The sequence below is a fragment of the Daldinia caldariorum genome (assembly GCF_022478825.1).
Source record: "Daldinia caldariorum strain CBS 122874 unplaced genomic scaffold F4812scaffold_13, whole genome shotgun sequence".
Classification (NCBI taxonomy): domain Eukaryota; kingdom Fungi; phylum Ascomycota; class Sordariomycetes; order Xylariales; family Hypoxylaceae; genus Daldinia; species Daldinia caldariorum.
This window is the reverse complement of record NW_025953049.1, coordinates 1,192,390-1,218,313: the sequence shown is the minus strand read 5'-3', so window position 1 is coordinate 1,218,313 and position 25,924 is coordinate 1,192,390. Positions and strand designations below refer to the sequence as shown.

The 25,924-nt window shown below is 46.4% G+C and overlaps 9 protein-coding genes and 1 non-coding gene across 10 annotated transcripts; 5 read left to right on the top strand and 5 right to left on the bottom strand.

The window, feature by feature from the left end:
• Positions 1–1,065: 1,065 nt before the first annotated feature.
• On the bottom strand, positions 1,066–2,778 carry F4812DRAFT_101962 (glycoside hydrolase family 10 protein). The gene is made up of 3 exons (XM_047929260.1): positions 1,900–2,778; positions 1,394–1,837; positions 1,066–1,342 (listed from the first exon to the last, which is right to left on the bottom strand). Exons 1-3 carry the CDS (start codon positions 2,560–2,562, stop codon positions 1,250–1,252), a joined length of 1,200 nt encoding a protein of 399 aa, XP_047788590.1. The 5' UTR covers positions 2,563–2,778; the 3' UTR covers positions 1,066–1,249.
• Positions 2,779–4,050: 1,272 nt separating this feature from the next.
• Positions 4,051–5,992, top strand: F4812DRAFT_436611 (uncharacterized protein). Its single transcript, XM_047934863.1, has 3 exons — positions 4,051–4,696; positions 4,754–5,434; positions 5,496–5,992. The coding sequence occupies exons 1-3, from the start codon at positions 4,530–4,532 to the stop codon at positions 5,782–5,784; spliced, it is 1,137 nt and encodes a 378-aa protein (XP_047788589.1). The 5' UTR covers positions 4,051–4,529; the 3' UTR covers positions 5,785–5,992.
• An 83-nt stretch (positions 5,993–6,075) lies between these two features.
• Positions 6,076–6,168, top strand: F4812DRAFT_t112. The gene has a single exon. It is a non-coding gene; the product is annotated as a tRNA-Asp (tRNA).
• Positions 6,169–6,302: 134 nt separating this feature from the next.
• Positions 6,303–7,355, bottom strand: F4812DRAFT_461244 (peptidase S8/S53 domain-containing protein; the record flags this gene model as incomplete). Its single annotated transcript, XM_047937833.1, has 3 exons — positions 6,303–7,040; positions 7,127–7,241; positions 7,306–7,355. The coding sequence occupies 3 exons, from the start codon at positions 7,353–7,355 to the stop codon at positions 6,303–6,305; spliced, it is 903 nt and encodes a 300-aa protein (XP_047788588.1).
• Positions 7,356–8,437: 1,082 nt separating this feature from the next.
• F4812DRAFT_436600 (Flavocytochrome c) lies at positions 8,438–11,339 on the top strand. The gene is made up of 3 exons (XM_047934862.1): positions 8,438–10,886; positions 10,949–11,006; positions 11,063–11,339. The coding sequence occupies exon 1, from the start codon at positions 9,101–9,103 to the stop codon at positions 10,754–10,756; it is 1,656 nt and encodes a 551-aa protein (XP_047788587.1). The 5' UTR covers positions 8,438–9,100; the 3' UTR covers positions 10,757–10,886; positions 10,949–11,006; positions 11,063–11,339.
• Positions 11,340–11,730: 391 nt separating this feature from the next.
• F4812DRAFT_461241 (uncharacterized protein) lies at positions 11,731–12,273 on the top strand (the record flags this gene model as incomplete). Its single annotated transcript, XM_047937832.1, has 1 exon — positions 11,731–12,273. The coding sequence occupies one exon, from the start codon at positions 11,731–11,733 to the stop codon at positions 12,271–12,273; it is 543 nt and encodes a 180-aa protein (XP_047788586.1).
• Positions 12,274–15,946: 3,673 nt separating this feature from the next.
• F4812DRAFT_101748 (uncharacterized protein) lies at positions 15,947–17,174 on the top strand. Its single transcript, XM_047929259.1, has 2 exons — positions 15,947–16,358; positions 16,452–17,174. The coding sequence occupies exons 1-2, from the start codon at positions 16,190–16,192 to the stop codon at positions 17,072–17,074; spliced, it is 792 nt and encodes a 263-aa protein (XP_047788585.1). The 5' UTR covers positions 15,947–16,189; the 3' UTR covers positions 17,075–17,174.
• Positions 17,175–18,329: 1,155 nt separating this feature from the next.
• On the bottom strand, positions 18,330–19,857 carry F4812DRAFT_461239 (mitogen-activated protein kinase mkc1; the record flags this gene model as incomplete). Its single annotated transcript, XM_047937831.1, has 5 exons — positions 18,330–18,958; positions 19,010–19,324; positions 19,386–19,452; positions 19,528–19,660; positions 19,745–19,857. The coding sequence occupies 5 exons, from the start codon at positions 19,855–19,857 to the stop codon at positions 18,330–18,332; spliced, it is 1,257 nt and encodes a 418-aa protein (XP_047788584.1).
• An 842-nt stretch (positions 19,858–20,699) lies between these two features.
• Positions 20,700–22,086, bottom strand: F4812DRAFT_436585 (phosphotyrosine protein phosphatases I). The gene is made up of 3 exons (XM_047934861.1): positions 21,725–22,086; positions 21,564–21,655; positions 20,700–21,468 (listed from the first exon to the last, which is right to left on the bottom strand). The coding sequence occupies exons 1-3, from the start codon at positions 21,870–21,872 to the stop codon at positions 21,187–21,189; spliced, it is 522 nt and encodes a 173-aa protein (XP_047788583.1). The 5' UTR covers positions 21,873–22,086; the 3' UTR covers positions 20,700–21,186.
• On the bottom strand, positions 22,051–23,808 carry F4812DRAFT_436584 (uncharacterized protein). The gene is made up of 2 exons (XM_047934860.1): positions 22,932–23,808; positions 22,051–22,869 (listed from the first exon to the last, which is right to left on the bottom strand). The coding sequence occupies exons 1-2, from the start codon at positions 23,193–23,195 to the stop codon at positions 22,450–22,452; spliced, it is 684 nt and encodes a 227-aa protein (XP_047788582.1). The 5' UTR covers positions 23,196–23,808; the 3' UTR covers positions 22,051–22,449.
• Positions 23,809–25,924: the final 2,116 nt, after the last annotated feature.

The following is a 25,924-nucleotide window of genomic DNA, read 5'->3' as shown; positions in this document are numbered from 1 at the left end:
GCCGCTGCTGAAGACTTTCTATTTAGTACCGGTTAGCGGTGGTGTCAAGACTCTCACTTGAGACTCCTTGGGGACAAAGGAGATGTTTTGTATATAACCTTGACTTCAAAGCTATTGTATCTAAAGTTCCTTGCGGAACAACGAAGTTGTTTTCCTACCTCATGCTCTGCGACGTGGCAGGTGGCCTAGTTGAACTCTATCAGATATTATGCCATTTTTCACCATTCAAATTCTCTGGATCTTGCTGTATACACGCAAAGTAGCTTGGAACCCGTTCCACGCTGTTGTGCGTGAGCCCGGTCGGATGTGATCACAACGCATAATGTACTGTGCGATCGATTTCGACCGTACGTTTGGGTGGTTATATTCTATATATCTTCGTTAATTCTCAGGTTGTTGGTGTGACTCTTGTAATAGCTATATTCTTCCTCGTTGCACCACTTCTAGGCCTCGCTACGAATCAAACTGATCAGTATAGGTCAGCTACGGTTATCACCACGATCGTCATTGCCAGAGTTTCCCAGAATCCCAGAATCCCACAGAGCGTTCTGAATTTGAGATGAGTATTTTTCCAATATGGCACTGGATTCATTCCATCCGTTGTGTGGTAGTGCGGTTATGGGTACGTGTGCCATGATCGGCGCCATGTTTAGCATGTAGGTGTTGGGGCGCATAGGGACATAACCAACACGACGTATTCTCCTCGAACGCTTTCATGACCCCGTCTGTTCCTATATCCACGGTAAGCAACAAATTAATCAGCAACTCGCATATTCGATCTCTTGGTTGTTATGGACGCCTACGGTGAACACACGGGAATATGCATTGCTGCGTGTGCTGTCTTGTTGTTAACGATTCCTATCGCATTTTCTGTGAAAGTTTTGAAAGCTCGGGCAGGGTGGTGAAATGTATAGAGTTATATTTCATAATTTCAACGAGACGCAGGAGTTTCGGGCCTCCTATTTTTAATGGGGGACCTGGGTGTGCCTTGCAAGGTCGGCATATATCTACGAAATTGAATCATTGGGTGATTGGGAGACGCCAAGTGTTGAGCACCGTGTGTCATTGCTTTACGGGAGGTAGCATTATTATTATATATGAGCAATTATTATAATACACTCAAAGATTCATCGGTAACGTGTCCTTCCAGCTTCCATTATTATAGTCAGGGGTTATTAGAGCGTATAAGATGTTTTGCCATTATGCGAAGAGCGTGATGAGCTCTTCTTACTTGGTTTTTGGAGCTAACCTATGAGAGAGCTTTAACAATAGCATCATAGGCTGGCTTAGGTTGATAGCTGGTATTGAAAAGGAGCGGTGAGCTCTTTGATAGCCACGAATCCTACGAAAAGTTAGTTTCTAATATCAGAAGTTTTCGGGTACCGAAACTCACGGCGTCGCTCACACCCCATAGGGTGATTCCAACACACTTCTCGACGGCAAGGCAAGCTTTGGTGACCGTGACATACTCGTCGACCGGCGCGTTGACGATGTCTAGTTCGGTAATGGCAAGTTCCTTTACGCCGGTGGTGGCAAGCTTCTCCAACCCGGCTTGCATTCCGCTGGCGCTGGGGTTGCCACCACCCAGGTGGCCTTGGAGGCCGATACCGTCGATCGGAATGCCAGCGGCAAGCCACTTCTTGACGTTCTCGAACATGGCGGTAGTCTTGGCAGAGGTACCGCTCTCGAGATGGAACTCGTTTATGTAAAGCTTAGCGTCGGGGTCCGCCTTGTGCGCCGCTTCGAAGGCGATACGGACAAAGTCCTCGCCTAAAACCTTAGTGAAGACGCAGTCGCGAAGGGTACCGTCCTCGTTGAAGATTTCGTTCACGACATCCTAAATCGAATTTGCTATTAGCCATGCTATTTCTTTCATATTCGGGGTGGGATTTAACGTACCCAAGCCCGAATCTTGCCCTTGTATCTTCCGACGATGGTGCTAATGTGATTTTCGATAACGCTGGTAAGCTCCTGTTTGTCCGTGATGGCCTTGACGAAGTCCGGCAGCTGCTGGTACCAGAGCAGCGTGTGACCGCGAATACTCTTGCCGTTCTTCACGGCGAAGTTTACGAGCGCGTCGGCGCCGCCGAAGCTGAATCCGCCACGAGTCGGTTCGATAGCATCCCATTTCATGCTATTCTCAGGAGTTACTTGCCCAAAGTCTTTCTTAATGAGAGCGGCATTTTGGGACTTGGATAAGGTGCCGGAGTCGGCAGCTGTGCCAAAATAAAGCTTTCCCTTCGCCTTGAAAAGCTCGTCGATGCTGTCTGATGATGGACCACCGCCTTGAGTAGACGTCGGGGCAGCGGAGGTCGTCGTAGAGGAGCTAACCTGCTCGCTGGTGGATGGCGTGGCAGAAGGAGTGACTTGTGGGACGGAAGTAGGGGTAATAGAAGCGATAGATGATGCCAAAGTAGGCTGAGTATCTGTAGATGATGCTGTAGTGGCAATATATGCTGCGGAAGAAACAGTACTTGATGCCGTTTGAGAACGATGGCCACCACAGGGCCTGGCTACAATGCCCACAGGGCTGAGAAGAAGAGCGAGTGTTGCTGGCTTCATTTTAAGGAGTGAGAGTTCAACAGATAAAAACCGAAGCCAGTCTGGTAAACATAAATCGAAACGAGGGTATTGCTTAATAGTAAGCGATAATTAATGAGAGTGAGCGGCTGAGCCTACAATATAGGATCTCTTTGCCGTTTAGCAAGCAGTTCTTAAGGTAAGAGACGAAGAAAATTTACAGTAGCAACTGGACATCGTGAATTTCGTTCTCTATAAGTAAGGAAACGGCATATATATATATGAACTTCTTAACCCCTACCCAGAGGAGTAGTCTTCTGGGAGGCTTAGACTATGCAAATCCGGAACAAGTTACCGACCTGTGCGCGATCTAAATCGTATGTAGCTAATCAGCGGTGACAAATTCCCTAAAAGGGAAATCTTTAGTTTAATGATGTTCCATTCGGCGTGGTTCTAGCCTTTAATTGTCGAGAACTACTGATCGTTTTGGTGACATACGAGATATTGGGGAATACCCGAGACGGGGATGGTAGTGAGATCTCCCTTGACACGCATGTCCGGTCGGTGGAGCAATCGGCGGCACAGGTTCAGGGGTAAGTCACAAGCAGAACTACCGGATGCTAACAGATAGAAAGACATTCCATATCGTTGAGGGAGATAGGTGCCATGCAGCCTCACCAAAAATGTTCTTGACTTAGTTGTTCATCTCTTTTACATGGTTCTTGAACGAATGACAAGTCATTGATCCTCAGGTCGATGTTCTTCATGTTGGCGTGTTGATGGTACCGATGCTACCTCCTTTGAGTCAAAGCGTTTCAGGAGGATGGGCGCCTTGCAGCAAATGCGACTTAAAACACGGCTGCTATTGCCCATCGCAAGCAAGCATCGTATTATCACCCATCCCACGCCCCTAAGCGTTTTGTCTTCTACATATCATCCCGTAGCTAGCGTCTCTTGGTGTTAAGAAATACGGAAGCAACGCAGCCGGCATCATGGTTATTTGGTACCTACCTAGCAAGATATGTGCTCAGGCGCCAGAAGGGCGCATATATACCCCACTTACATAGGTCAGCAAATAAAAGCTTCAAGATGAGAGGTAAAACGTACGATCTTGGGGATAGTTCAAACAGCGTGACCACTCGAATGTATGTCCTCAAGTGCTAACTAAACAGGTCAGTGAATTTTTGCCTTTCTGTTACGTGGAGATACAATTTAACCAAATATACCCATAAAAGATGACTACTTACATAAAAACTTTATCTTGTTAGTTTCCAGTGCATTGACATTGTTAACTTAAGTCTTCCAATTGTGGAAGGGTGGTGGAGATTTCGAAATAATTATCCTAGCGCTGGTGCGAAATAGAAAGGAAAATAAAGAGTAAGCGATTATCAAAGAGGCCGACCCCTAAAAATGGTTAGTCTAGTAGATCCAACATGCAGAAATACGCAGATCATATGATGGCTCGAGCCATGACGTGCATACCACTATCCAGTAGGAGGTGATATAGTAATAATTCCCCAGATTGAATACGAAGCACTACATTTAAACCACAGGATATCCGGATATATCATTAATCAAGGAGCATGAAGATCATCCACATAATGGCTCGAATATTCAAGATAGCTTAGGCAGGTACCTAGGTAGGTGTATTAATCTTATGTCCCAAAATTGTAATGAACTACATGTATCATTGGTGGCCCATGCAGATTGATATGACCTCACTTCCCTGAAGGAAAAATCAGCTATCAGGATGAGTGGCCCAAGCTCCTCGGCTATACTTGGATAAAACATCCTGGGATGAGATCAATGACATCACGGTGATATAAGATATGGGCAAGACTCGCTTCACAAAGTAGACATCTAAGCTTCCACGTCTGCTTCTCAGCTCCAGAGCTAACTAATCTACCTAATCTACCTGTCAATTGAATTGTTGTCGAGAGCAAGAATAAACCTGGTTACATCCTCTCCAGATATCCGTACCAATTTTTGTTCCAAGCGCCACTGCCAATATGACTACAACTAGATCCGGCGCCAAAGTTGGTTCGATTTCAAAAAGTGAAAATAGAAAGGGCGTGGGTTCTAAACACCAGCTCGATACGAAAGCGTCACCGGAATCTAAGCGGACCAAAAACGAAAGCGATAAGAAACAGCAAACCATAGAGGACACTATCCCAAGGTACGCCCATCGCACACTTTTGTCTGGTATCAATAACCGGCTGACATGTACAATTAGCCCTACTGAAGCGTACGGCGACGGTAGCAGCGATCGGCCGATCAAAAGGGAAGAGAAGGATGATAAGAATGGGGTGGTTCAGGGGCAAACAGATCAAAAGAATGCGGCCGAACAAGAGGGTGCAAGAAAGGGAGTCGTCCCGCCCAATATCTTGGAGAAGGGTATCATATACTTTTTCATCCGCGGCCGGGTAGGTATCGACGAGCCTAGTAGTCTCAGCGATATTCGTCGCAGCTATATTATCCTGCGTCCCTTGGCCAAGGACGCGAGACTTGGCAACGGCACGATCGACGATGCTGAAAATAGCCGCTTAATTGCTATCCCGAAGAAGGTATTGCCGCGGAGTGGCAAGGATAGGTGGATTGCGTTCGTTGAAAAGTCGCACGCCTCGTTTAAGACGTTGAAAGACGAGTTCATCTCTGCGTCGGACTATACCACCAAAACGGCCGGCGTTCGACACAAACCGGCGGCCAAACCCGTAGCGGAGGGCGTCTATGCTATCACGAGTACTGGCCGTGAGTCCCACCTTGCTTATATGGTAACTTTACCGAAGAATCTCGGCGAGGTGCAAAAAGAGATTGGATTAAAAGAGAAGGGAAGCTTCATTATAAGCACCAGAAACCCGCAATACGAGCCTCCCAAAGGAATTGCTCCTCCTCAAGTGCCGAAGTATCCAAAGGAGTAAGTCCTCGCGTAATAGCACCAAGCTATAATATCCGCTAACTGATCATTCATCATGTAGGATACAAGACGGCTTCCGCGGCTTGCGTTGGGTCGCTACACGGCCCGAGCATCTCGACTATGTAAACACTCAGTTTTTGCTAATTGGCGAATCGAGCGGTATCCAAAAGGCCACGGAGCCTCAAAAGGGCCAGAAGGAGGGTCAAGAGGATCCTATAGAGGAGTTAGAGAAGCTAGAAGACGAAGACACTCACCGTATGCAGAGTCTTCAGGGCGACGACTCGGATGCCATCTTCAAGGACTTGCACGTCCGTGCGCAGGATTATCCTAAACTCCAGACTACCTTTTAAAACTCGGGAGGTAATGGTGCGAAATGAGCTTATCGAAATGTATTATAGGGAAAGGCGTATCTTGTAAGAAATGGGAAAAGGAATACGAGCTGTTTGAGATGAATAGGGCAATATTCCTTCTACTTAAGAGGTACAATACCTGTAATTAGGTAGGTACCTACCTAGCTTGCCGTGGATAAGACCCACAATACAACGATATCAAACCCTATAACTGCTAACCTTACGGTTTAGGTACCTCCTAGATATATACCCTCTTATCACAAGCCAAATTCCATCACATCCAATAACAATTCTCGATTCGTCTAGTGGTTAGGATACCTGCTTGTCATTCCATTCATTCTGTAATGATCGCAGGTGGCCGGGGTTCAATTCCCCGATCGAGAGATTCGTTTTTATTTTTTCGTTAGTAAACTCTCTGTTCTTTTTTTTTTTTAAAAAAAAAAAAATATGCAAACTTATATGCTATTTTACCTGTAGCTACCTACCTGTTACGCAATACTGAACTAAAGTAGATATGTTTATAGCGGTTGGTGACCGCGCCTGACTCTTGTTTCTTTAAAGAGTTCGAAGTACCACTCTAACTTGTACCCGATCCTTAGGTAAATATTTATTTTTGCCAACCTTCGGGGGATACGTCCAATCGGATTCGGTATAGTTTTCTTCGAGGATCTGGATTGGCGGATTGTCGGTTCAAGCATGTCCTGTAGCTGCCATGAGGCCGCTGGTGTTGTTGGTCCACAACCTTGGTACGGCTTATCGTCGTTGTAGAACAAGATGTATTGTGCACCAAAGGCTGGAATATTTGCACGCTTAACGGAAATCTCGCATCCTCCGATCCTAGCGAGGAGGATAGTCCCGTTAAAGCTGGCGGTATTACCTGGTAAAGGGTTGCAGGCGTCATTATTTACGGACGAGTCAAGTGACACCGGTTTGATAGGCCAGCCGAGGATGATGTTAAGGAAAGATTCGGCCGATGGGATATAAACGATATGGGTTTTGTTTGACTGACCATCTAGTTTGAAGTCTTCCGAAAAAGCCTGGGCTGGAAATGTCCCTGGTTCGGTAGCTCCGACGGTGATAACATTCTCATTCTTCCCGGAAGCTCCATTGCTAGCATCGAATGGGTCGCTATCGCCTTCGTTCCCTGCGGCAATGGAAATAACTACGCCTTTTTCAGCCATCCTCGAAGCAAGCACGGCCCAGGCATTGGGAGTGAACCCGCTATTTCCTCCGAGACTCGCGCTGATAATATCGACCTAGGCTATAGGTCAGCCAAGATTAGGACCTAAGCGCGGCCGTAACTTCTGAATAGGGGATGGAAAAGCAAACCCAGTGCACCTACGCCTGACTCGAAGGCCTTGAGGGATCTCTCGATAACTGTTTCTTCGTTTGAATAGCCGCTGTCCCCGAATACCTTGAAAGACAGCAATTTGGTACCGGGAGCAATGCCAACAAGTCTATCCTCTGTTAGCCTCTATGAAGGGGGGTTGGGGGTGTAGTAGTGTTGCGAGAAAGGCCTACTGTTCGCTTTTCCCGGCGATGAATTCCAGCAACCTGAGTGCCACGGCCATACTCGTCTATCAGATCGTTATCAGGCCCACCTGGGACATCAGGCCATTCTGTACTAAACAGATGCAAATCAGTTTACTACGCATACCAAAACGAAAACACCTAGCTAAAAGCTGAGAAGGGAGACGAACTACTGCCAACAAAATCATAACCGTCAATAACCGTATAATTTGGACCAATGCCTCCACCGAGCTCTAAAGCCGTTAGTGTTATTCTTAATGTACCTGACATTCGACTGCTTTAAAAAGAAAATCATCATTGAATACCTATCTAGGTAGGTAAAGTAGGTTACCGCTAGGTGAGCAAATTAGACTCCGCTATCAACGACTGCGATAACGGCGCCTTCGCCGATGATATCGGCTTTGATTAACTTCTCAGCTCCTGTAGAACCATGGACTGAGTAATTGTCAGCAGCCGCGTCATCGCTAAATGACTCGCCTTCGATCGCGGGTGGAGAGAGGCGTACCAGGTCGACTTGTATACCGATGCTACAACAGAGTCACCTTCAACAACATCAAGAGTGTCTATGAGCAACTCGGTGCTGCAGTGGCTCTTGCACTCGATGCTCACGCCCGGGGAGAGATCTGAATCGAACCCCTTTACAACGCGAAGTCCGGAGAGAGCCCCGAAACTTTAGCTGATATGTGAGCTCAGTGCACACGGGACTTCAACTCGACTATAAACCGTCTTAGTGTGGCACCTTTGCCGACCTCCGTTGAGCCGTTAAAGTCGCGACCTGAGGTGAATCCAGCGCCCCGCACGTTGCCAGAGGCGGCGAGCAGCAGCGGTAATAAGAAGTTTCCTACGCACATTCTAAGGTCGGCAAGTTTACGCACGAAAAAACGTGTGCCTTTAGCTCGAGATGCGACATTGCGAGAGTGAAATTCGCGACTTTACGTCCATCTTAATCAACCAAGCACAACCAGGTAACTATAGGTATGTGAACTACCTGCATTCCGCCAAGTTATAGTGATCTCGTATTTTGAGGTTACATCGACGATAGATCCGGTCAAGTTAGAGCAATCACCAGCCCGTATTATATAGATTGCTTTTGATGTGGATTATACTTCATGAAAAGCGTGCCCGAGTAGCCTTGCCGGTGAACCAGCTCGGGTGATGAACTTCGTTGCTTGACACGAGGGTATTGCCATTTTAGGCGAGAATCCCGGATCGCGATGTAATATCCGCGTCATGATGCTATTGTGAATACTCAATCTGGGGCTGTGGAGCTACATCGGTAACGATCCTACGAAAAGTGAATGAAAAGAGAGCGAAATTACATGGTAAAGTTAGAATAGAAATGATTTGTTGCTATCAATTTTTTTTGCTTGCTTCGGGAAAGCCAATAGGTAGCACATTATCTCCGCAGGTAAGTTAACATGCCGATCGGATCCTATAGCGGGGATACGGGGATACGGGGATGAGAACCCGGAAGACCACGGCATTCGACATTTATGGAGACCCGATGATTATCGGTGCCATCATCCGAGGCCGTAATATTCCGTACTACGTTGTGCTACCTAGTCTTTATTCTCTCACCCCAAACACCCGGAAACTGCCTAACGACGGGCAAGATGTGGCGCTTCCTTCTCATCCCACGCATCGTACGATAAGTTGTCGTCAGCTATCATACGACAGCGTCAGCCATCCGCACTAACTCTGGCTTAATCGTCATATCCACGTATCCAATAAGAATAATCAGTAGCCTACCTACCTAGGTATTTCCCAGAATCAATTTCACCTAAACATGCCCATGAGAATTAGACCACATCGCTTCCGTATACTTTTTATCTATTTTCTTATCGGTGCCTTTACTGCAGTTCTATGCATGGTTTTCTTTCGACCTAGTCCCGGTGTCGCTCTCAACCGATTATCTAACTTACTATTCACCACAATGTCAGCCACTGCAAAAAAGCCCGTGATCGTAATTGGTTCCGGACTTGCCGGCTTGTCCGCTGCTCACGAAGCGCTGCGAGAGGGCGCCTCGGTCCGCTTGCTTGACCGCGCGCCTAAGCCAGGTGGAAATAGTATCAAGGCTTCTTCCGGAATCAATGGTGCTGGGACCAGGTTTCAGCAGGCCCTGAACATCCCAACAGACGAGAGTTTCTACTCAGATACAGTGCGTTCCGCGGGCAGTAAATTCACCGAGAACAATCCTCCAGGTATAGATCGCGAGGCTTTAGTCAAGATATTGACAGGCCAATCCGAGAATGCCGTCAGCTGGCTTGCGGATGAGCTGAATGTCGATTTGAGCGTTGTAGCTCAGCTAGGAGGTCATTCGGTCCCGCGGACGCATCGCGGTGGGGGAGAATTACCGCCGGGTGCGGCCATTATATCCGCGCTATTGAGTAAGATAAAGGCCAACCCGGCCTTCACTTTAGAGAACTCAGCAGAAGTTGATAAATTACTCGTCGATGATAGCGGTGCCGTCAAGGGAGTGGGCTACCGTACATCCGACGGCAAGACACATGAGCTTGAAGGCCCAGTGATCTTTGCGGCCGGTGGGTTTGCCGGCGATGCCCAAGGCCTGTTAGCCAAGTATCGACCCGACTTGGCAGGAATGCCATCCACAAACGAGGAACGCCCAGCCTCTCACGGTTTGCTCTCTACAATCGGCGCCGCGCTTGTTGACATGGATAGCGTGCAGATTCACCCGACAGGTTTCGTTTTTCCAAAGGGCGCTGGCAATTCTTACAAGGTCGTCCCCTTTAAAAGGGAGAATTCTTCTCACGAGCCAGCTGACGCCAAACCGGCGGGTACTTCTCAACTGTTCCTAGCCGCTGAAGCCCTGCGAGGTGAAGGTGGAATTCTGCTCTCTGGTAACGGCGAGCGATTCGTTAACGAACTAGATACTCGTGACGTCGTTAGCAATGCAATTATGGCTCTTCCTCAGTCCACTGATAAGTCGATGAGGTATTGGGAAGTAATTCTTCTTCTGGATCCGGGTGCATGCGAAGCCACTGCGTCGCATATTAAGTTCTACCTCTGGAAGGGCCTGGTACAGAAAGTCAAGGTCAAGGATTTAGCTCCGGAAATTATCGCTTCAATAGATAAGTACGCAACCACGGTCTCGGAACACGGAGAGGATCCATTCGGAAGGAAATCTTTCGGACATTGGAAATTGCCACCTGGTGAGGCTAATCGCGAGGAAGAGGTGTGCGTTGGGACGGTGACACCGGTAGTTCACTTCACGATGGGTGGAGTGGCGTTTGATACGAAGGCCCGAGTTCTGCGGTCGACAGATGGAGGCAAGTTAACGCCAATACCCGGGATCTGGGCTGCTGGTGAGATCACTGGGGGCATACACGGAGCTAATAGGCTTGGTGGTTCATCCTTGCTTGAGTGTGCCGTGTTTGGTAGGATCGCAGGCACTGAGGCTGCGCGGAGTTTGATAATATCGTAATATGATGTAACACTTTACTTTTACTTGTCGCCAACTTCAGCTACAACGAAAAAAAGGAAAGCATACTCACCAGACGAAACAAGGATACCTACTATGTACTGACGGTCGCTAAAATTACAAGGACAATGGTCTATATTCCTAGCTGAGCATGGTTCTAGCATTTGATTTGATACACATTTCTATTTTGCTTACCTCAAGGACTGTACCTATATCTCCTCACGACTTTCGATCCCACGTTCTTGATATGGACCTAAATGCATTGAGTGTTGACTTTCAAAATCTGGATATGAAATGTGAACTTATTACCGATGGAAAGATCAATTCCAAAATTCAAAGACTGACACAAATAAAAATTCCAAGTTTTAATTGTTTGTTGGTTGATTTAACAGCTAAGTGCTTCAAAGAGAGAGTACGTGCGATCTTTGATAGACATCAAATTACCCAACACTTTATGGCGAGAGCTGCATCTTTCGGGACCCCCTAGTGCTTGAGTTTGAGCTTAGGTATTGCGAGTAGAAATAACTTATTACGACGGATTCTAGGTTTTTTTACGATGAAATTCGATGCTTTTTTTCTCAATGACTTGACTACCTTACTTTTTACGATAACGTACGATTTAAGATCCATTTAAGTTTATCGAAATAACCTTAGGTACCTTAGGTACTTACTTATCGTTTCTTGCCGGTGTCTGTGTTTGTTTTTGAGTTTTCGACTGATTCATACGTATTAAAACGTTAGGTTTAGGCAGCCAGGGAGGTTTGACCGTTTGTAGGGTCGTTACAGGCACCTAATCAGTTAGGTACCTAAGATATTATTAACTTTATTAACTTCCCAGATACATCCACTTAGGCAAGGTATTATCACTTGACGGTCACTTTTCTATAAGGTACCTTTTCTACCTCGTTAACCCATATTTACTCATGCTAAGAGCTCTCCTTTTTTTTTTTTCATTTGAAACGGAAAATCTAGTGACAATGTGTTCTACGTCCTCCAATATTGACACCCCTCCTGAATCCGAGCCCTGCTACTCGTCATCCGTAACCGGCATGATAACACCAATATTTAAAATGTCCAGCGGCAATATAGAGAGTCCCTGCTCATGCTCAGCGCAGAGAGCTGGAGCAGCAGATACGCCACCATTCCCCGGCTCGACATATGCGATTAGAGAGTGCAATACTGGCCGATACATTACTCTTGTCGAAGGAGAACTTCGTGCGCTACAAAATGTTGGCGATCAGGGTGGGTGGCACTGGGTATGCATCGAAACCAACGGCTGGCTTGGATTCAGGAACCCAGTATCATCCACACATATTGGCCACGACACGAAACATAATTATTGGGCACAATACAAACATCACTTAAGCCACGAGTCCTTCTGCGCCAGAAAGCACCCAGACGGAGGTTATGTCTTACTTTCGAGACAGGATGAGGAGCTTTGGAAGATGTCCGTCGGTGAGGACTTTGGACTAGTCGAAACCAAAAAGGACGGTGCACGTTGGGAATTTATAAAAGTCTAAGCATGATTTTTAGCATTTCCTATGGCGGTTCCGCTCGGTAGATGTATTTTTACCGGCGAGAGAAGAGCTTTGATGAAATTTACGGCCTTTTGTGTTTGTTAGGTGTGGGTGTACGGTAAGGAGTAGGAAATTCTAGAGATAGATTGATATTATTTTGAACGTCTGCAAGGAGGAAATATAAAGAGTCACGTAATGTTTACTTGAGAGGTATCTAGTTGAATTCACTTCTGAGGAATATGAATTTCGGAAATCTTCAGAGTTGGTTCTAAAACAAGCTAGTCTGTCCGTCCCATCAACTTAGGAGATAGGTACAATTTGTTGAATGGAAACTACCTAGGTCAAACGTAGATACTGGGAAATCCTATCAAGATAGATATAAGAAGATTAACCCATGATAAAGGTTACAGATTCTAGGTAGTCGTCAGGCAAAGCTTCTTGTGAAACAACAAAGTGTTTCCATACATTTAGATAGGCCGCGCAATAGGCCTTCGACGTTGTAGCTAGTAACCTTTAGGATAGATGTTAAACTACCTCCTACACGATATGTTCTGCTTCAGAGGCCGCTCAAGCGACCCTGTTGCATCCGCGGGGTGGGGACAAACGCTGCCATGTATTCTAAGCTAACTTGGTAGGTAAAGACCACCTGCTATAGCTGCATGTGAGCAGGACTGCATCCGCTCTTCTTTTAAAGTAGAACTGCAAGATCTCGGTTATAGCGGGCAGAAGGTTGCCTGTTAAGCCTGGCCGATGCGCATATGTATAGTAAATAGGATGCCTCAACTCGTGTTACGGTTACGAACTAATATGTGCCTCTCCGAATACGGAAAAGACCACCCGATGACCTATCCGATGGCTATCGAAATAAAAAGACGGACACTAGACGCGGATTTCCGATAGAGGTCTTTCCACACAATGTCCTCCCAGCTCAACTTCTGCCAGGTGCCATGCTCTTACAGGACTACGGATACCCTCAGAGTTACTTGCTTGGAGTAATTGATGATATATCAAAGTACTTTACCGAGACAAAGAGCTATCATACGACGAGACTAGGTCCGGTGAGTGCCGCGATCAAAGTTATAAATGTTGATCCGACTACCTAGCAACGAGCAGTTATTTAGTTATCAGTTGTCAGCTTAGCCCAATCTCGAACGGAGTAGAGCTATAGCGGTTTGTCATATTGGTCTCGATAAGTAAAATCGAACCTCGTAGGGCTCGAGGCTGAAGTTGACCTACGTTCGGGCCCCATCTCGTTACTTATCTTATTGCATTCCCTGTCAATATCAAGGAAAATCGACCATAGAAACCCAATCTAAAGTCCTAGATCCCGAAGCGTTGGTAATTATGAGACGCGGTTGGTACGCCAGGATCGTTTATCCCATGTCACGCTAGAACGATACGTCAAATATGTGCGTAGAAACTTGAAAGAAAATCTCATGCGATAGATATTTGACAGGTACATTAGTTTGACCTAAGTTTACTGCATATAAAGTAGGATAAAGAAGGGTAGAGAGTTGTAGGGATAAAAGAGCTCTATTCTGGAGGATTCATCGAGGCCTTAAGTGTAACCGTCACTGTACTCTTAAGACCAAATTAAACAGCACAAAAAGACAAGGAGGGCCAGAATCGATTATGGTGTTATTATAAAGTAGCACGATTTTTTGTCCCCTGCCGATTGAGTGCATACATTTTATTGCAGGGAAAATTCAAGACGCTAATGTATGCAGTCGGCAATACCTGATGCAAGCTCCATAGCAGTTCGACGAGCCGAAAGCCCGAGCTTGCGTGGCATAAGCCTTTCATGAGAACATAGCAGATGCTAGGAAAGGTTCGGAATACTTGCCGATAGGCATGCTTTCTTACAAGTTCGTAAGCTTTTATTTACGTTGCGGGCATGGCTGCCTTTTATCATTCAGGCTTGTATTGTATCTATTACAGCGTATAGCGCAGATTCGCAACCTAGTAGATCTGGGAATGGTGAAAACCCCTAGAAGTTGAGCGGACCGGTTGATTAATCAACTTCTCCCTAATACATAGCAGTATCAGCAGCCGGGGCTTGGGTTAGAGGTGGGTGGTAGAGCAGCGGGAAGTCGCCTATCCAGCCAGTGAAAGATCTGATCGAAATAAAATTATAACCACCCCTGCGGCTTGCTATTCTAAATCCAATACGTGTACTTCTAATGGTACTATCATTATCGGCGGCTGAACAAATCACAGTAGCCATAGTGTTACAAGGAAAGGCCACTGCATAGCCGCGCCCCCTGGTCGGAAACGCGCTGGTGCTCAATTAATTTGGCGGCATCCAACATGAGCTGGACACGCTTTGCCCCTCCCTCCCTTTCTATTGGCTCTGGTGGTTATTACAGGCCGTCCGACGCGACAATGGCCGTTAATAGGCCCCAAATCACCAAAAGTTGGCATGGCAGCATGACAAGGTGGCTGAGATTTTATAACATTGCAAAATGATGAGTAACACTGAACCTTGCATAATTCATGAGAGGCCGTTGCTCATGAAAATACCTAAATAAAAAGGACGGGGTTGAAAGCCATCAATCTGGCGGCAGAAGCAAGTTCGTCGTATTTTCCAAGGAGCAAGCGATGAGGACCGTTTGTCGTCGACCCCTCCTCCTCTATTACGATTGAAGAAGATAGGTAAACTGTCTGTTCCTCTAGCTGTTGCGTCTGCTCGGAGAACTTCTAATAATAATACACGGCCGCCTTGCCTGAGATAGGTTAGGTAGGTTGGGTACCTTGGTAGGTAAACAGTATAGAAACCGCCCACTGTACAAGTCTCGACGGACGGACATTCTTGAAATCAGAGAATTATAGCCTGCCTACCTGCCTGCCTGCATACAGGCATACCTTATATGCAACGATCTGTACCACCTTACAAAAGCGGATGGCCAGCTTTTACTACTGCAGGATGTAGGCCGAAAAGCAAAATTCAGCAAAAATCTCTCTTATCCCGATTATGCAAGGCGCGAAGGTCTAGCTCTTTCAAAGTCCTCCTCCCATGATCTAGTGCCCATGATATACATGGGAAGTTAGACCCTAGTCGATCCTTGAAGGTCTAGATGACCACATAAAGAGCTTGCTGCCAAGGATGGGTAACATTCTGTATTCTGCACCAAAAAGCCACCTGCGTTCCCGTCTAAGCATCTACCCGCTTCGTAAGGATATCCTCTGCGTTCAGCCACCACGCCGTTTCTAGCGTGAGCAACCCTGCGTCAAAATGGTCGGTTAGGTATTACCTGGGTATCCTTGACCATGGCGTCGACATACAATACATATCTTTTCCAGCTGGCGTATTACTGCCCTGCTAGTAGAAGACAGAGCGCACGCTTTATCCTACATTGTAACATAGAAAAATACACTAGACAAAAAGTCCATATTAAACAGGTGAGAGCCGTGGGAAGGTATTATATACTCTAATCGGTCCCTTCACCCAAATTTGCTGTCGCCAATATCATCGTTCTTATTGGTTTCTTATGTCCATCTTCTTTGTTCTTATTTGCAAGTATATCTTTCTTTCTAGGGTCTCTCCTCGCTCAAGCTCATATTTTACTTTCAAAATCGTCCGCCGGTCACGTTGAATCTTGGCTCGGGAAGCCATCCTCTCGCATCTTGCATTACTTACACACCCTTGAAATACAACCATACTCGCATACTGCTATTTCTATTCCTAAGCGCTGGCGGGCCATTCGCTCGCCATCCACACGACACAGGGCCGCGGCCAGCCAAGAAATATTGCACCGTTCTCAGCTACCGCTTGCGCTACCCTGGTTGCTGTTCAAGTACATTTGTACTGATATTCTCGTTTAGTTAAGGTCTCGCCTGGCCATCTTATATTATTACTCTCTTTAAGACCTTTCTTCTCGGTCTTACCATACGTCTTTCTACTTGGATTAGGATCGTCAATATGCATCCTCAAAGCTTGTTCGTCGTGTTATCTACTTCAGCTCTTGCCTCCGCCTCCCCTTTACGACGTAGGTGCGGTAGTAAGGTTACTAACGGCACTCTCCCGACCCCTACTGAGCCGGCCACTACGCCCCCAGCGACGGTGATTCCTAATCTACCTACTACCGGCTGTAAGTTGGTCAGCTTTACTCTAATCCCCGTCTTAACTTTTATATATAATGCCATACGTACACAACTGGACAGCAGAATTGACATATCTGTAGCTGGTACTCAGCTCGCCGGCCCCGACTCCGCCGCATTGAAGCACATCCTCGTTGGTCACGGGATTCAGAACTACACATGCAGTGCAGCAGGTGCTACAGCCGCATCTCTTGGTGCTTTGGCGGTGGTATGGGAGATCACAGACTTATACCCCGGAACCTCCGAGTCTTCTCTCCCTGTCGATGCCTTCGATGCCTTCGCTTCCACGGTACTACGCACAACAGATATGCCCGTCAATCTAGCTACCGACGGAGCAGAAGACAGCCCATTCCCTGCACCTGCGGATCTCACAGTAAAGGGTGTATCCGCTCCGCTAAGATTCTTGGGGCATCACTTCTTCGACGCCGCAAATACCCCGACGTTCGATCTATCGGGTGCGGATGACGGCGAACTCTTCAAAGGGAAGAAAGACGCGGGCGTACCGGCACCAAGCGATGCTGATAAGGGCGTTGACCCAGCTACAGGGGCTGTAGACTGGCTACGTTTAAGCGACAAGGGCGCTAGTACCGGTATAAGTCTTGTATACCGTGTTCTCACAGCTGGTGGAAACCCCGAGGCGTGTACCGAAGCTGGCCAGACGCAGAGCGTACCGTATGCTGCGCAATACTGGATCTACGCAAATTGAGGATATTTCGCTACTTAAGGTAGATAATTGACGTACACCGGGAGAAATGGCGGGTTCCCTGGTGGACCAGGGCTAGGTTCATGGCGTTTCGGGTTGACTTGCGAAAACAAGATGGATTGGGATAAGGGACGACAGGACATTATTGATCCGTACCGGCTTCCTTTTATCACTTTAAATACTTTTGTTCTCCGTGGCTTCGATGTGTGGTATGTGCCATTACGTCGTACTATTCTCAAAAAGCAAGGAAAGGATATACCCCCTTTTTGATTTCGTCAAATCTTATTTCTTTGCGCACGAGCTTCTGTATATAGGGGACATACTACTCGCAGAGAGAAAAGAAAAGAAAAATAAAGGCATCTCAACAGTAATTATACTTACCTAATTATTCGGAACTTCATAAGAGATCTATCCAAACTCGAAGTCAAACCCAACTCCGAGTGATAGACTCAAGTGTACCTAATTCATTGTTCCATAGCAGTATTTTCTAAGAAGCACCTGATCAGTAAATAGGTAGTTAGAGATAGTCGTAAACTGGGAAATAATTTCATAACGCTTTCCTAGGGGGTGGCGACTACCTAGTGATCACAGAAAACCTAGGTCTAGGCTACGTACCTTAGATAGCTTTAGCCGGCGACATCGTGAGTGACATATATTAGAACCCTTTAGTTTCTGCTGCGAAAGGATTTCAACTTCTTTCTGCTTGTAGGAGGGGGTAAATAAGCGTGCTAGGATAAGGCCCTTGATTCCCACTACGCATGTTCGAACACAGGAGCGTACCTAAGGTTAGGTACCTATCTATATGCAGTACCTGTCATCTTGATGCTTCAGCTTATGACTAGCATGCTCAGCAATTAATAGGTACACTCCTGTCTAATTGAACGGTATAGTGAGGTCTTTTTAATATTTATCATAACCCATGACTCGAAATTATCAACTTAAAGTTCTTCTTTGACTAGCAAGAAGAAGAATGAAGCCCCTCTTTTCTCTTTCATCGTGAAATTGTTATTCGCTGTTGCGTGCTGGGCATGTAGCCTCATCTACCTTCACATCCTTTTCATCCTTTTCATAAACCAGACAATCCTCGTAACACATAATAAAATGTGCTTCAAGGATACCTCGCCCTATTACCGCCATGGATAGTCTTTTCTTCTGATTTCTTGATCGTAGCAGTCAAATCATGTGGAGAAATTTTGGTGTTCTTCCTTCTGCAGTTATCAATATCCCCTGCAACCCAAGTGCCGTGGAAGAAGAGATCCTATCTTCGAACACCAGCATCCAACCCGCCTGCTAATTCCCCTTCTAGACCCATCTGGTTTGTGTATTCTTGGGGTCGAGGATCTTCGGCACTCCACTGCGAGTTTCCACCAGTGGGCATCGGTACTTGACCAACCGCCGCCTGCGGTCCACCGGTCTGCCCGACGCTTCCCGGGGCCGTGCGTACTAGTTGTCTAAATCGAAATACCTCGTCCTTGATCATTTCGCGCATTTGACCAACGTCGTCAACGACCTCGAAGTCGAAGTTGAAAGTGTTAGGACAATCGGGCTCGTCAGAAGCGTCGTGCCAGATGTGAAGATAGGGGTGCTCTAAGGCTTGTTCGACGCTAATACGCGAAGAGGGGTCGAATGCTAGCATGCGGTCGAGAAGGTCTAGCGCGTCGGGGTTGGCGTTGGGAAATAGTGTTGGGAAAGGCTTCTTAGCCATGTAAGGCAGGTTTCGGACGTATTCCTGGGCGCGGGAAGAACCGATGCGCAGCAAAGTGTCTTCGTTAGGGGTTCCGAGAATGTGGAGGATCTGATTGAGCTGGTCGACGTAATCGCGTCCCTTGAAGAAGGGCCGTCCACCGAGAAGTTCAGCGAGAATACATCCAACAGACCAAACATCAACTAGAAGATGTTAATAACTAAAATCGGAGCGAGTACAGGGTGGCCACATACTAGCTTTAGTATAGCTTTGGAAGCTCAACATAATCTCAGGCGCACGGTACCATCGCGTAGCAACGTATTCAGTCATGTAACCTGCGTTTTCCTCGGGGTCGACTGAGAAGCCGCGGGCTAGACCGAAATCGCAAATTTTCAACTCGCAGTCGGCGTTGACGAGCAGATTACCTGGCTTCAAATCACGGTGCAGAACGTTGGCCGAGTGAATATATTTCAAACCACAGAGAATCTGATAGATGAAGGATTGGAAGTGGGCGTCGGTAAGAGGCTGTCCTGAACGAATGATAGCAGCCAAGTCGCATTCCATTAACTCTGTGCAAGGAACCAGTAAGCACGAGCGTAGCTAGCTGAATAGATCAAGTTAAGTACAGACCTTCGTATAGATATGTCTCGTTGAAGTTTTCCGGTCGGGGAATATCCATATCATAAAGACATGTGATCTAAAGATTTAAGCAAAATTAGCAACCCATTCTAATAATACGAGTATTGCATGATAGAGTATGGTGGTGCCTTACATTGCGATGACCTCGGAAGTGTTGTAGCAGCTTGATCTCGCGCAAGGCGCGCTTCGCCAGGATCTTTTTGCTGAAGACATTGGTGACCTTCTTGATAGCTACACCCTCGTTTGTCTGGTTGTTTACGGCAGCGCTATTTTATCGCAAACCAAGGATTAGCTATTATACGCTTCAATCTTTCGGTACGCAAAGACCGGAATCAAAACCGCGCACGCACCAAACGATGCCGTATGCTCCTTGCCCCAGCTCTTTGGTAACGGTATACCGTTCATCGACGATGAAATCTTGGTTGAAAACCTTAAAGATCTTACGTCCTTGTAGGTCGGACATGGTGAAAGTCAGGTGGTTATTTGCGTATCTGCGCTTGAGCTGGGCCCGGCTATTCGAACCGAGTTTGCGACAAGAATCGGGTCGAACGTGGTATCTAGTTAAGGCAAAGAACAGCAATCCAATCGGGAACGGGGCGACTTCTTTAAAGATGGATGATATCCAAGAATCAAAGAAGGGAACCGATCGTTAAAAGATACCTAACAATCAGAACAAAGCTGATGACGGTAGAAGGCTGAGTGGTGAGCAGCGAAATGGCAAAGGGGTAAGCAACGAAGCCTATAGACGATGCGACGGGGATGCTATTTTTAAAAATAGGGAAGACGAACTACACTAATACTACGTCAACCAAAGTTCTTAATCAAACTGCTGCAACGATGTAGCTCTAAAGGGGTAACAATAGAAAAAAAAAACAAGAGAGAGAGAGAGAGATCAAAATGACAACCCCCAAGGCGGAATAGCGACGGTGATGGGTCAAAGAAAGAAAATATGCGCTGTGTAACTCAAATGGGCAAGTCGCCATTGAGGGGAGTCGGTCGAGTTAGGTGTCGAGGGGGAGGGGAAGTTGCTCACGGTACATAGGTACCTACCAAGGTACCTATGGTGGGAGGTAGGCACATGTACCCCAATCACCAGCACGGAGGCCAGGCTGCTACCTAGGGCGCTTATAAGGCGGGCAGGGGGACTTGTTGGCGCCGACCGAAAATAGCGGGTCGGGGTTCGAATAGCAACCAACTGCAGGCGGTATTATCCCTAACCGCTGCCCGTGTTGCGGGGAACTAGGGATCCCACTTGTACTTTTTAACCACCCCATTATGAGAATGTTTACCTAGGTGAGTGTTATACCTATACCTTAGGTACCTACCTTCTAAGCTACCATCTAGGTACCTAACCTCTTCAACCTTTTTTACTACTCGGTACCTATGTGAGTACATTTTCAATTTTAAGAATTGAGATATAGGTTAGGTAGTAATAATCAGTAAAAGCATTAATCGTTTTTGTCCTAACCGGAGCATTAACCCTAAACTTACATTCCCGGAGGGCTGAGCTGAGGCTGAGGGGAGATTCCATTTTAGCCCCCAAAAAGATATTACGCCAATGCAACTTCGGATCAGGATTGGCGACTTTGATGTCAAACGATTCGCTAAACCCCCATTTTGGTCCTGTTTCATAAATACCGAGGTTCAAGTATCAAGTAACCCTATCAAAGGTTGCAGCTTTGCAAATAGCGTTACTACCATGTATTCATAAACTTCGTTCTATGTCTATGATTTATATCACTTCTTCCATGGTAACATGGACTGGGAATCAATTCTTGGGTATCATTGAAGTCTATGCTGTCGTCTTGCTGGCATCGGGGAATGTTTGCTCTAGGAAGTTGGTCGAGAATCTCTTGCACTGTTCATACGCCTTGTCGAAAGCGTCGCGACCGACGTAGTAGGGATCCTGCACTACTTCCTTACGGCCCGTGCCGGAAAACTCGCCAAAGAGCATGAGTTTTGCCTTGGAGTCGGAGAGATTTTTACTTCGGTGCCTCCATCGTGTGATATCCGACAGGTTCGCGTTGTCCATTGCGAATATATAATCAAATTCTTCAAAATCCCGGTCGCGGAGCTGTAAATGATATTTATCGGATCAGCCTCTTCATCGTTTCACCAGTTCACCAGTTCACCAGCCGAGCTGCATTGCGTTGTAAATTCATCACTAACCTTACGTGCCGCGTGGGTATAATTCGTAATGCCGTGGCTTTCGAGAGTTGACATGGTTCTAGAATCCGGTTCGTCGCCAGTATGATATCCGCCTATCATAACGTTATTAGCACAGACTCTTCCAAGCAGCTGAGCCTATAAGACATAGATGCTATCCGTACCAGTCCCGCAAGAGTCTACTCTATCTATTAGATTATAGTAGGGCGATGATTGATCCTTGACGATAGATCGGAAGACTCCTTCGGCCATCGTCGACCTGCATATGTTGCCTAAGCAGACAAAAAGCACTGAAATCTTACGCTGGTCCATCTGGAAGGTTGAGGTTGCGGCCGTAGTAACAGTCGCGTTTGTAACGTAGCTGACCTGAATGGGTTGAAACCCTTCGTAAATGAAAGAATGGAAATATTTCAATGAGATAAGAGCTTAATTACGTAATACCCCCACCCCGCCTTGCCAGTATACGGCCTTGTCAATATGCCAGTTTAAACTTTATACCTACAATACCTTATATAAATGTACTACCTCCTACGTACCTCCTGTACTTTTGTTGTACCTTAGGTACCTAACCCAAGTTAGATACGATGGTGGTGGTTACATGAGGTAAGCAGTGGGCAGTTCCTAACTGAGTTTCACTGGGAGGAGCCCACTTATTAGAAAACGTTACCAATACAACATCAAATTTCCCACATCTTCAAGGCTTACTACTCTTTTACTACTACAAACTTTTACCGATATAACATCAAAATTACCCACACTTCAGTACCTACCTAACCTTAGGTAAATACAGATAACATTAACGATACTCTCATATCAGCTTCTGCTCCCAACCAACTTTTGGTAAATCATATTCATTCTATCCCATGTTCAAGCCCCAATAGACAATCATCTATGCCCGAATCTTGATAAACGCCGTAGTCTCGTTCGCCTTCAAGGGGCTGCCGGTCACGGGATCTGCACTATTGGGACCCAAGATCCGTGCATAGTAGAAGTCCAGGCCATAGGAACCAACGTTGGCCGGATTGTACTTGAATCCCCACCTAGTGCTGTTGTCGTAAGCACCTAGAAATACACCGTCTTGCTTCACGCCGTCGACATAGTGCTCGAAGATTTGGGGCGCAATACCGTCGGTGATTTTATAGAGCAGAGGGGCGTCATATGGCGCATTACTAGGGAATAATAATTCCGACCATTGAGCATTGGTCGGAGCCCCCGCGGCTGTCAGATCGGTGTTTACCAGGGCCTTGAGCACACCCCCGTCGCACTTCAGGGCCGTCTTGGCAAGCTGGTTGTTCGTCGGAAAAGTAATCTGTGCCGCCACGTTAGCATACTATGTAATTGTACAGCAAATTCTAAAATGAAGCTACTCACGTAACCCCATCGTAAAGTTGGTTTACTATCAACCCGAGGGTTGTAGGAGATCGAGTACACAGATGTATCACCAAATCCTTCGATAGCAACGTTATCACTATCGACTACTTGGAGAATCCAGGGTCCGGCGGTGTTGGTTGCAGCATTATAGCCGGGGTAAGATGAGCAGTCGTCAGACGGCAAGGCCTTAACTGTTACATTTTGAGCTGCCCGAGCCAACGGGGCGGCGGCAAGAATGGAAGCGACGGCAAGTTGAGCGAACATCTTGAAGTTATAGAGCTAAAAGCTTGGTAGGAACGAGTGAACCTGTGAGTGAATGGGCGGGCACATAGCAAAATAATAGGAACCCGACGACGCGAAGGACGACAGTATATATATATAACTTTCCATTGCCCCTTACAATACTAGGCGTAGGCACACCGACGGCCAGACAATTAGCCTTAACTACATCCCTTTTCGGCCGGAAAGCACGAGCCTAGACCAAAGAATGGTTCGAAGCTGAAGGGAACGCATGATGAAATGGAATAAGTCGGTGAAATTGGGATTAATCTAACACAAAAGGATGGTAGAGTGACTAATGCCAGGTTAGTCCGATTGGCTACAGCCATGGGTGCCTGTCTTCTACTATGTAATTCGACAGACTGAGAATAAGCTCAAAGCTCTGTAGGCAGAAATGTAGGGAATATCTAAGGCTTGGCCCGCTTTTACGCAGAGGACGTGGTATTGTTGTCTAAATTGACGCCCTGCCGATGAGGGATTGAGCCATCGTCGTTATGACATGTCCCCTTAGATGAGATGTGTAGGTACCTAGGTACCAATATATTGCGATACGCGGAGCTGAAGAACGACCTTACATTTCGCGTATAGGTAATAGGGCTTGGCTAACCATATCCTGGTATTGCATTTCGCTCTGTCGTTAAACCCGAAAATCCAGAACCTTTCAACGTCGGTTTGCAAGGGTCAAGGTTCTGCGGTTCTCAAAAGCCGACAATTGTTATGCATCATGGATACAGCTCCTAGGCTAGTTCTAGTTGTCAAAAGCCGAGCTAGTAGTAAATGACTTTCGGCTCCTAGGGCCGACTTTACAAGGGTTCCATTTGTTAACTTAGTTCCTATTCAAGAAACTGCCTGCAGCTGAAAGCATTTAGCTCAGGGTTTCAAAATTATCGAATAGGACTGAAGACTCTGCCACTATCATGCTAGAACAGTCCGTGTCATAAGTCGGGTACCTGTTATGGTGATGTTCTTGTGTCTAAGCGAGTCATAAATTACATAAAGTAGATAGATAGGAGGTATATAGAGCAAAATTGAAATATGTATAAATGGGAACACGACAAGTTATTTCTCTCGAGCATACCCGGCTGTCGTCCTGTAGGGGTTTAAATGATAGACGTGTACATAGTAAGTGGAAGGCCCGGCGTGGCCTCAATTACGCTGCTACAACACGCCGTTGATAGCGACAACTGTCTCCCTATTGAAATCTGTAAATCTGAAATATAATTCTCACTTACGAGAAATTATTGTTGGAGCTAGATCATTGATTAGACGTATATATACCTCGTATGGGGTTCGCTCTCTGCATAACTAGCTAAGTTGCGGAGCTAGTATGTGAGTATATCTATCCGACTTGTGTAAATGCAGATGTCGTTAAACTATGTTCTACCTAGTAACGATAGGAAGAAGGATACGAAGGGATTTATTGAAAGTTTCCACCAGTTCTCTGCGGCCCTATAATAGAGGTATTTTTTAAGGCGTTTATGTCATGTCCATCAAACTATAACGGCTGTCAGAAGCAATGTAATATTCTTCTTTAAAGGTTAATTAAAGGTTAAAAATCGGAGTATAGTGGATCTGATGGGTTAGGTGAGTTAATCAGCAGGTTCGTGCATTAGAGCCATATGCATTGTATAGGAGACATACATCGTTGGGATTACCCAGTTCTAGGTAAGCTTTGTCAACGTCGTGGGGTCCTCTTTTCCCCTTAGTACATTGCGTCAACCCATTCTTTTCATATAATAGATACCTAGGTAGGTACCTAGGTATAAGTAAGGAATCATACCACTGGGCGAAGCAAAGAATTTTATCATCTATCTGACCGAACGCGTCCTATGCGATAAACGAAGAATTGTAAGAGGCAATACCTACACTGCTGTGGCAAGTATGGCGAGCTACCCCTTACTTATTATTTCCCAGCGGCTGAAGGCTAGTAGCATGTCCGACGCACTGGTTTGGAGCCGTTGCCCACATAAGCGGCTCGCACCTCGGCTACCATCACTTCGTGGATTCTACTTGGTTTTTGCTTCGGTTCAGGAAGCTGGTCTAAATTCGTGACCTTTGATATCTTCACACTGCTCCTAAAACCACTGTGAATTTGAGACATCGCGAGCTGCATCCTCGAGGGTGAGGCCTATATTCCATACGATGGGGTAGGGCATCCATGTTGCGACGCGGCGGTAGCGTTAGGTCACTTGGAAATAGCATGACAGTCCCAGAGTTGAGGCATAGACGCCTGACATGATATCCTCAATTTTCATTTTAGCGGAAGGGATCTTAGATTTTGGCACAGCAAACCAGAGAGTTTCAAATCAAAGTTAGCTTGCTGTTACTGACGGGAGCAAAATGGGGTTGCAGTATTATATGAAGCTTCATCGCCGACAGCGAAAACGCCAAGTGTATCTGCTTTGACCCTAGAATATCCCTCACTTTGGGGACATCGTTGGGGTGTTGTGTGGTTGTTGGTCAAGGGGTAAGTATAGAATGGAAGATGGTTGGCGCGGTCCTGGCCATATTGCCGTTGACGGCATAGGAGAAGCAAATATCATCCGTCGATGGCTCTAGGTAATATATCGTTCTAACAATTTACCTCAATAATCTAAACCAACATGAAGATTTGAACCACAAGTCTAGAAACGGGTCTTGGGCGTAAAGGTAGTGCTTCACGGTTGTCACAGATATCTCAGGTTACGCGTCGCAGTACGATCCAACAGACCATA

Bases quoted from the DNA above. Each gene is read 5' to 3' on its own strand.
- F4812DRAFT_436585 (XM_047934861.1), bottom strand. From the start codon at position 21,872: ATGGACCAGCGTAAGATTTCAGTGCTTTTTGTCTGCTTAGGCAACATA. The intron at 21,656-21,724 runs GTACGGATAGCA...ACGTTATGATAG, and splicing joins AGTAGACTCTTGCGGGACTG to GCGGATATCATACTGGCGAC. The intron at 21,469-21,563 runs GTTAGTGATGAA...TATCATTTACAG, and splicing joins ATACCCACGCGGCACGTAAG to CTCCGCGACCGGGATTTTGA.
- F4812DRAFT_101962 (XM_047929260.1), bottom strand. From the start codon at position 2,562: ATGAAGCCAGCAACACTCGCTCTTCTTCTCAGCCCTGTGGGCATTGTA. The intron at 1,838-1,899 runs GTACGTTAAATC...AATTCGATTTAG, and splicing joins AGGGCAAGATTCGGGCTTGG to GATGTCGTGAACGAAATCTT. The intron at 1,343-1,393 runs GTGAGTTTCGGT...AACTTTTCGTAG, and splicing joins TATGGGGTGTGAGCGACGCC to GATTCGTGGCTATCAAAGAG.
- F4812DRAFT_101748 (XM_047929259.1), top strand. From the start codon at position 16,190: ATGCATCCTCAAAGCTTGTTCGTCGTGTTATCTACTTCAGCTCTTGCC. The intron at 16,359-16,451 runs GTAAGTTGGTCA...ACATATCTGTAG, and splicing joins TAATCTACCTACTACCGGCT to CTGGTACTCAGCTCGCCGGC.
- F4812DRAFT_436600 (XM_047934862.1), top strand. From the start codon at position 9,101: ATGCCCATGAGAATTAGACCACATCGCTTCCGTATACTTTTTATCTAT.
- F4812DRAFT_436584 (XM_047934860.1), bottom strand. From the start codon at position 23,195: ATGTTCGCTCAACTTGCCGTCGCTTCCATTCTTGCCGCCGCCCCGTTG. The intron at 22,870-22,931 runs GTGAGTAGCTTC...GTGGCGGCACAG, and splicing joins CAACTTTACGATGGGGTTAC to ATTACTTTTCCGACGAACAA.
- F4812DRAFT_436611 (XM_047934863.1), top strand. From the start codon at position 4,530: ATGACTACAACTAGATCCGGCGCCAAAGTTGGTTCGATTTCAAAAAGT. The intron at 4,697-4,753 runs GTACGCCCATCG...ATGTACAATTAG, and splicing joins ATAGAGGACACTATCCCAAG to CCCTACTGAAGCGTACGGCG. The intron at 5,435-5,495 runs GTAAGTCCTCGC...TTCATCATGTAG, and splicing joins GTGCCGAAGTATCCAAAGGA to GATACAAGACGGCTTCCGCG.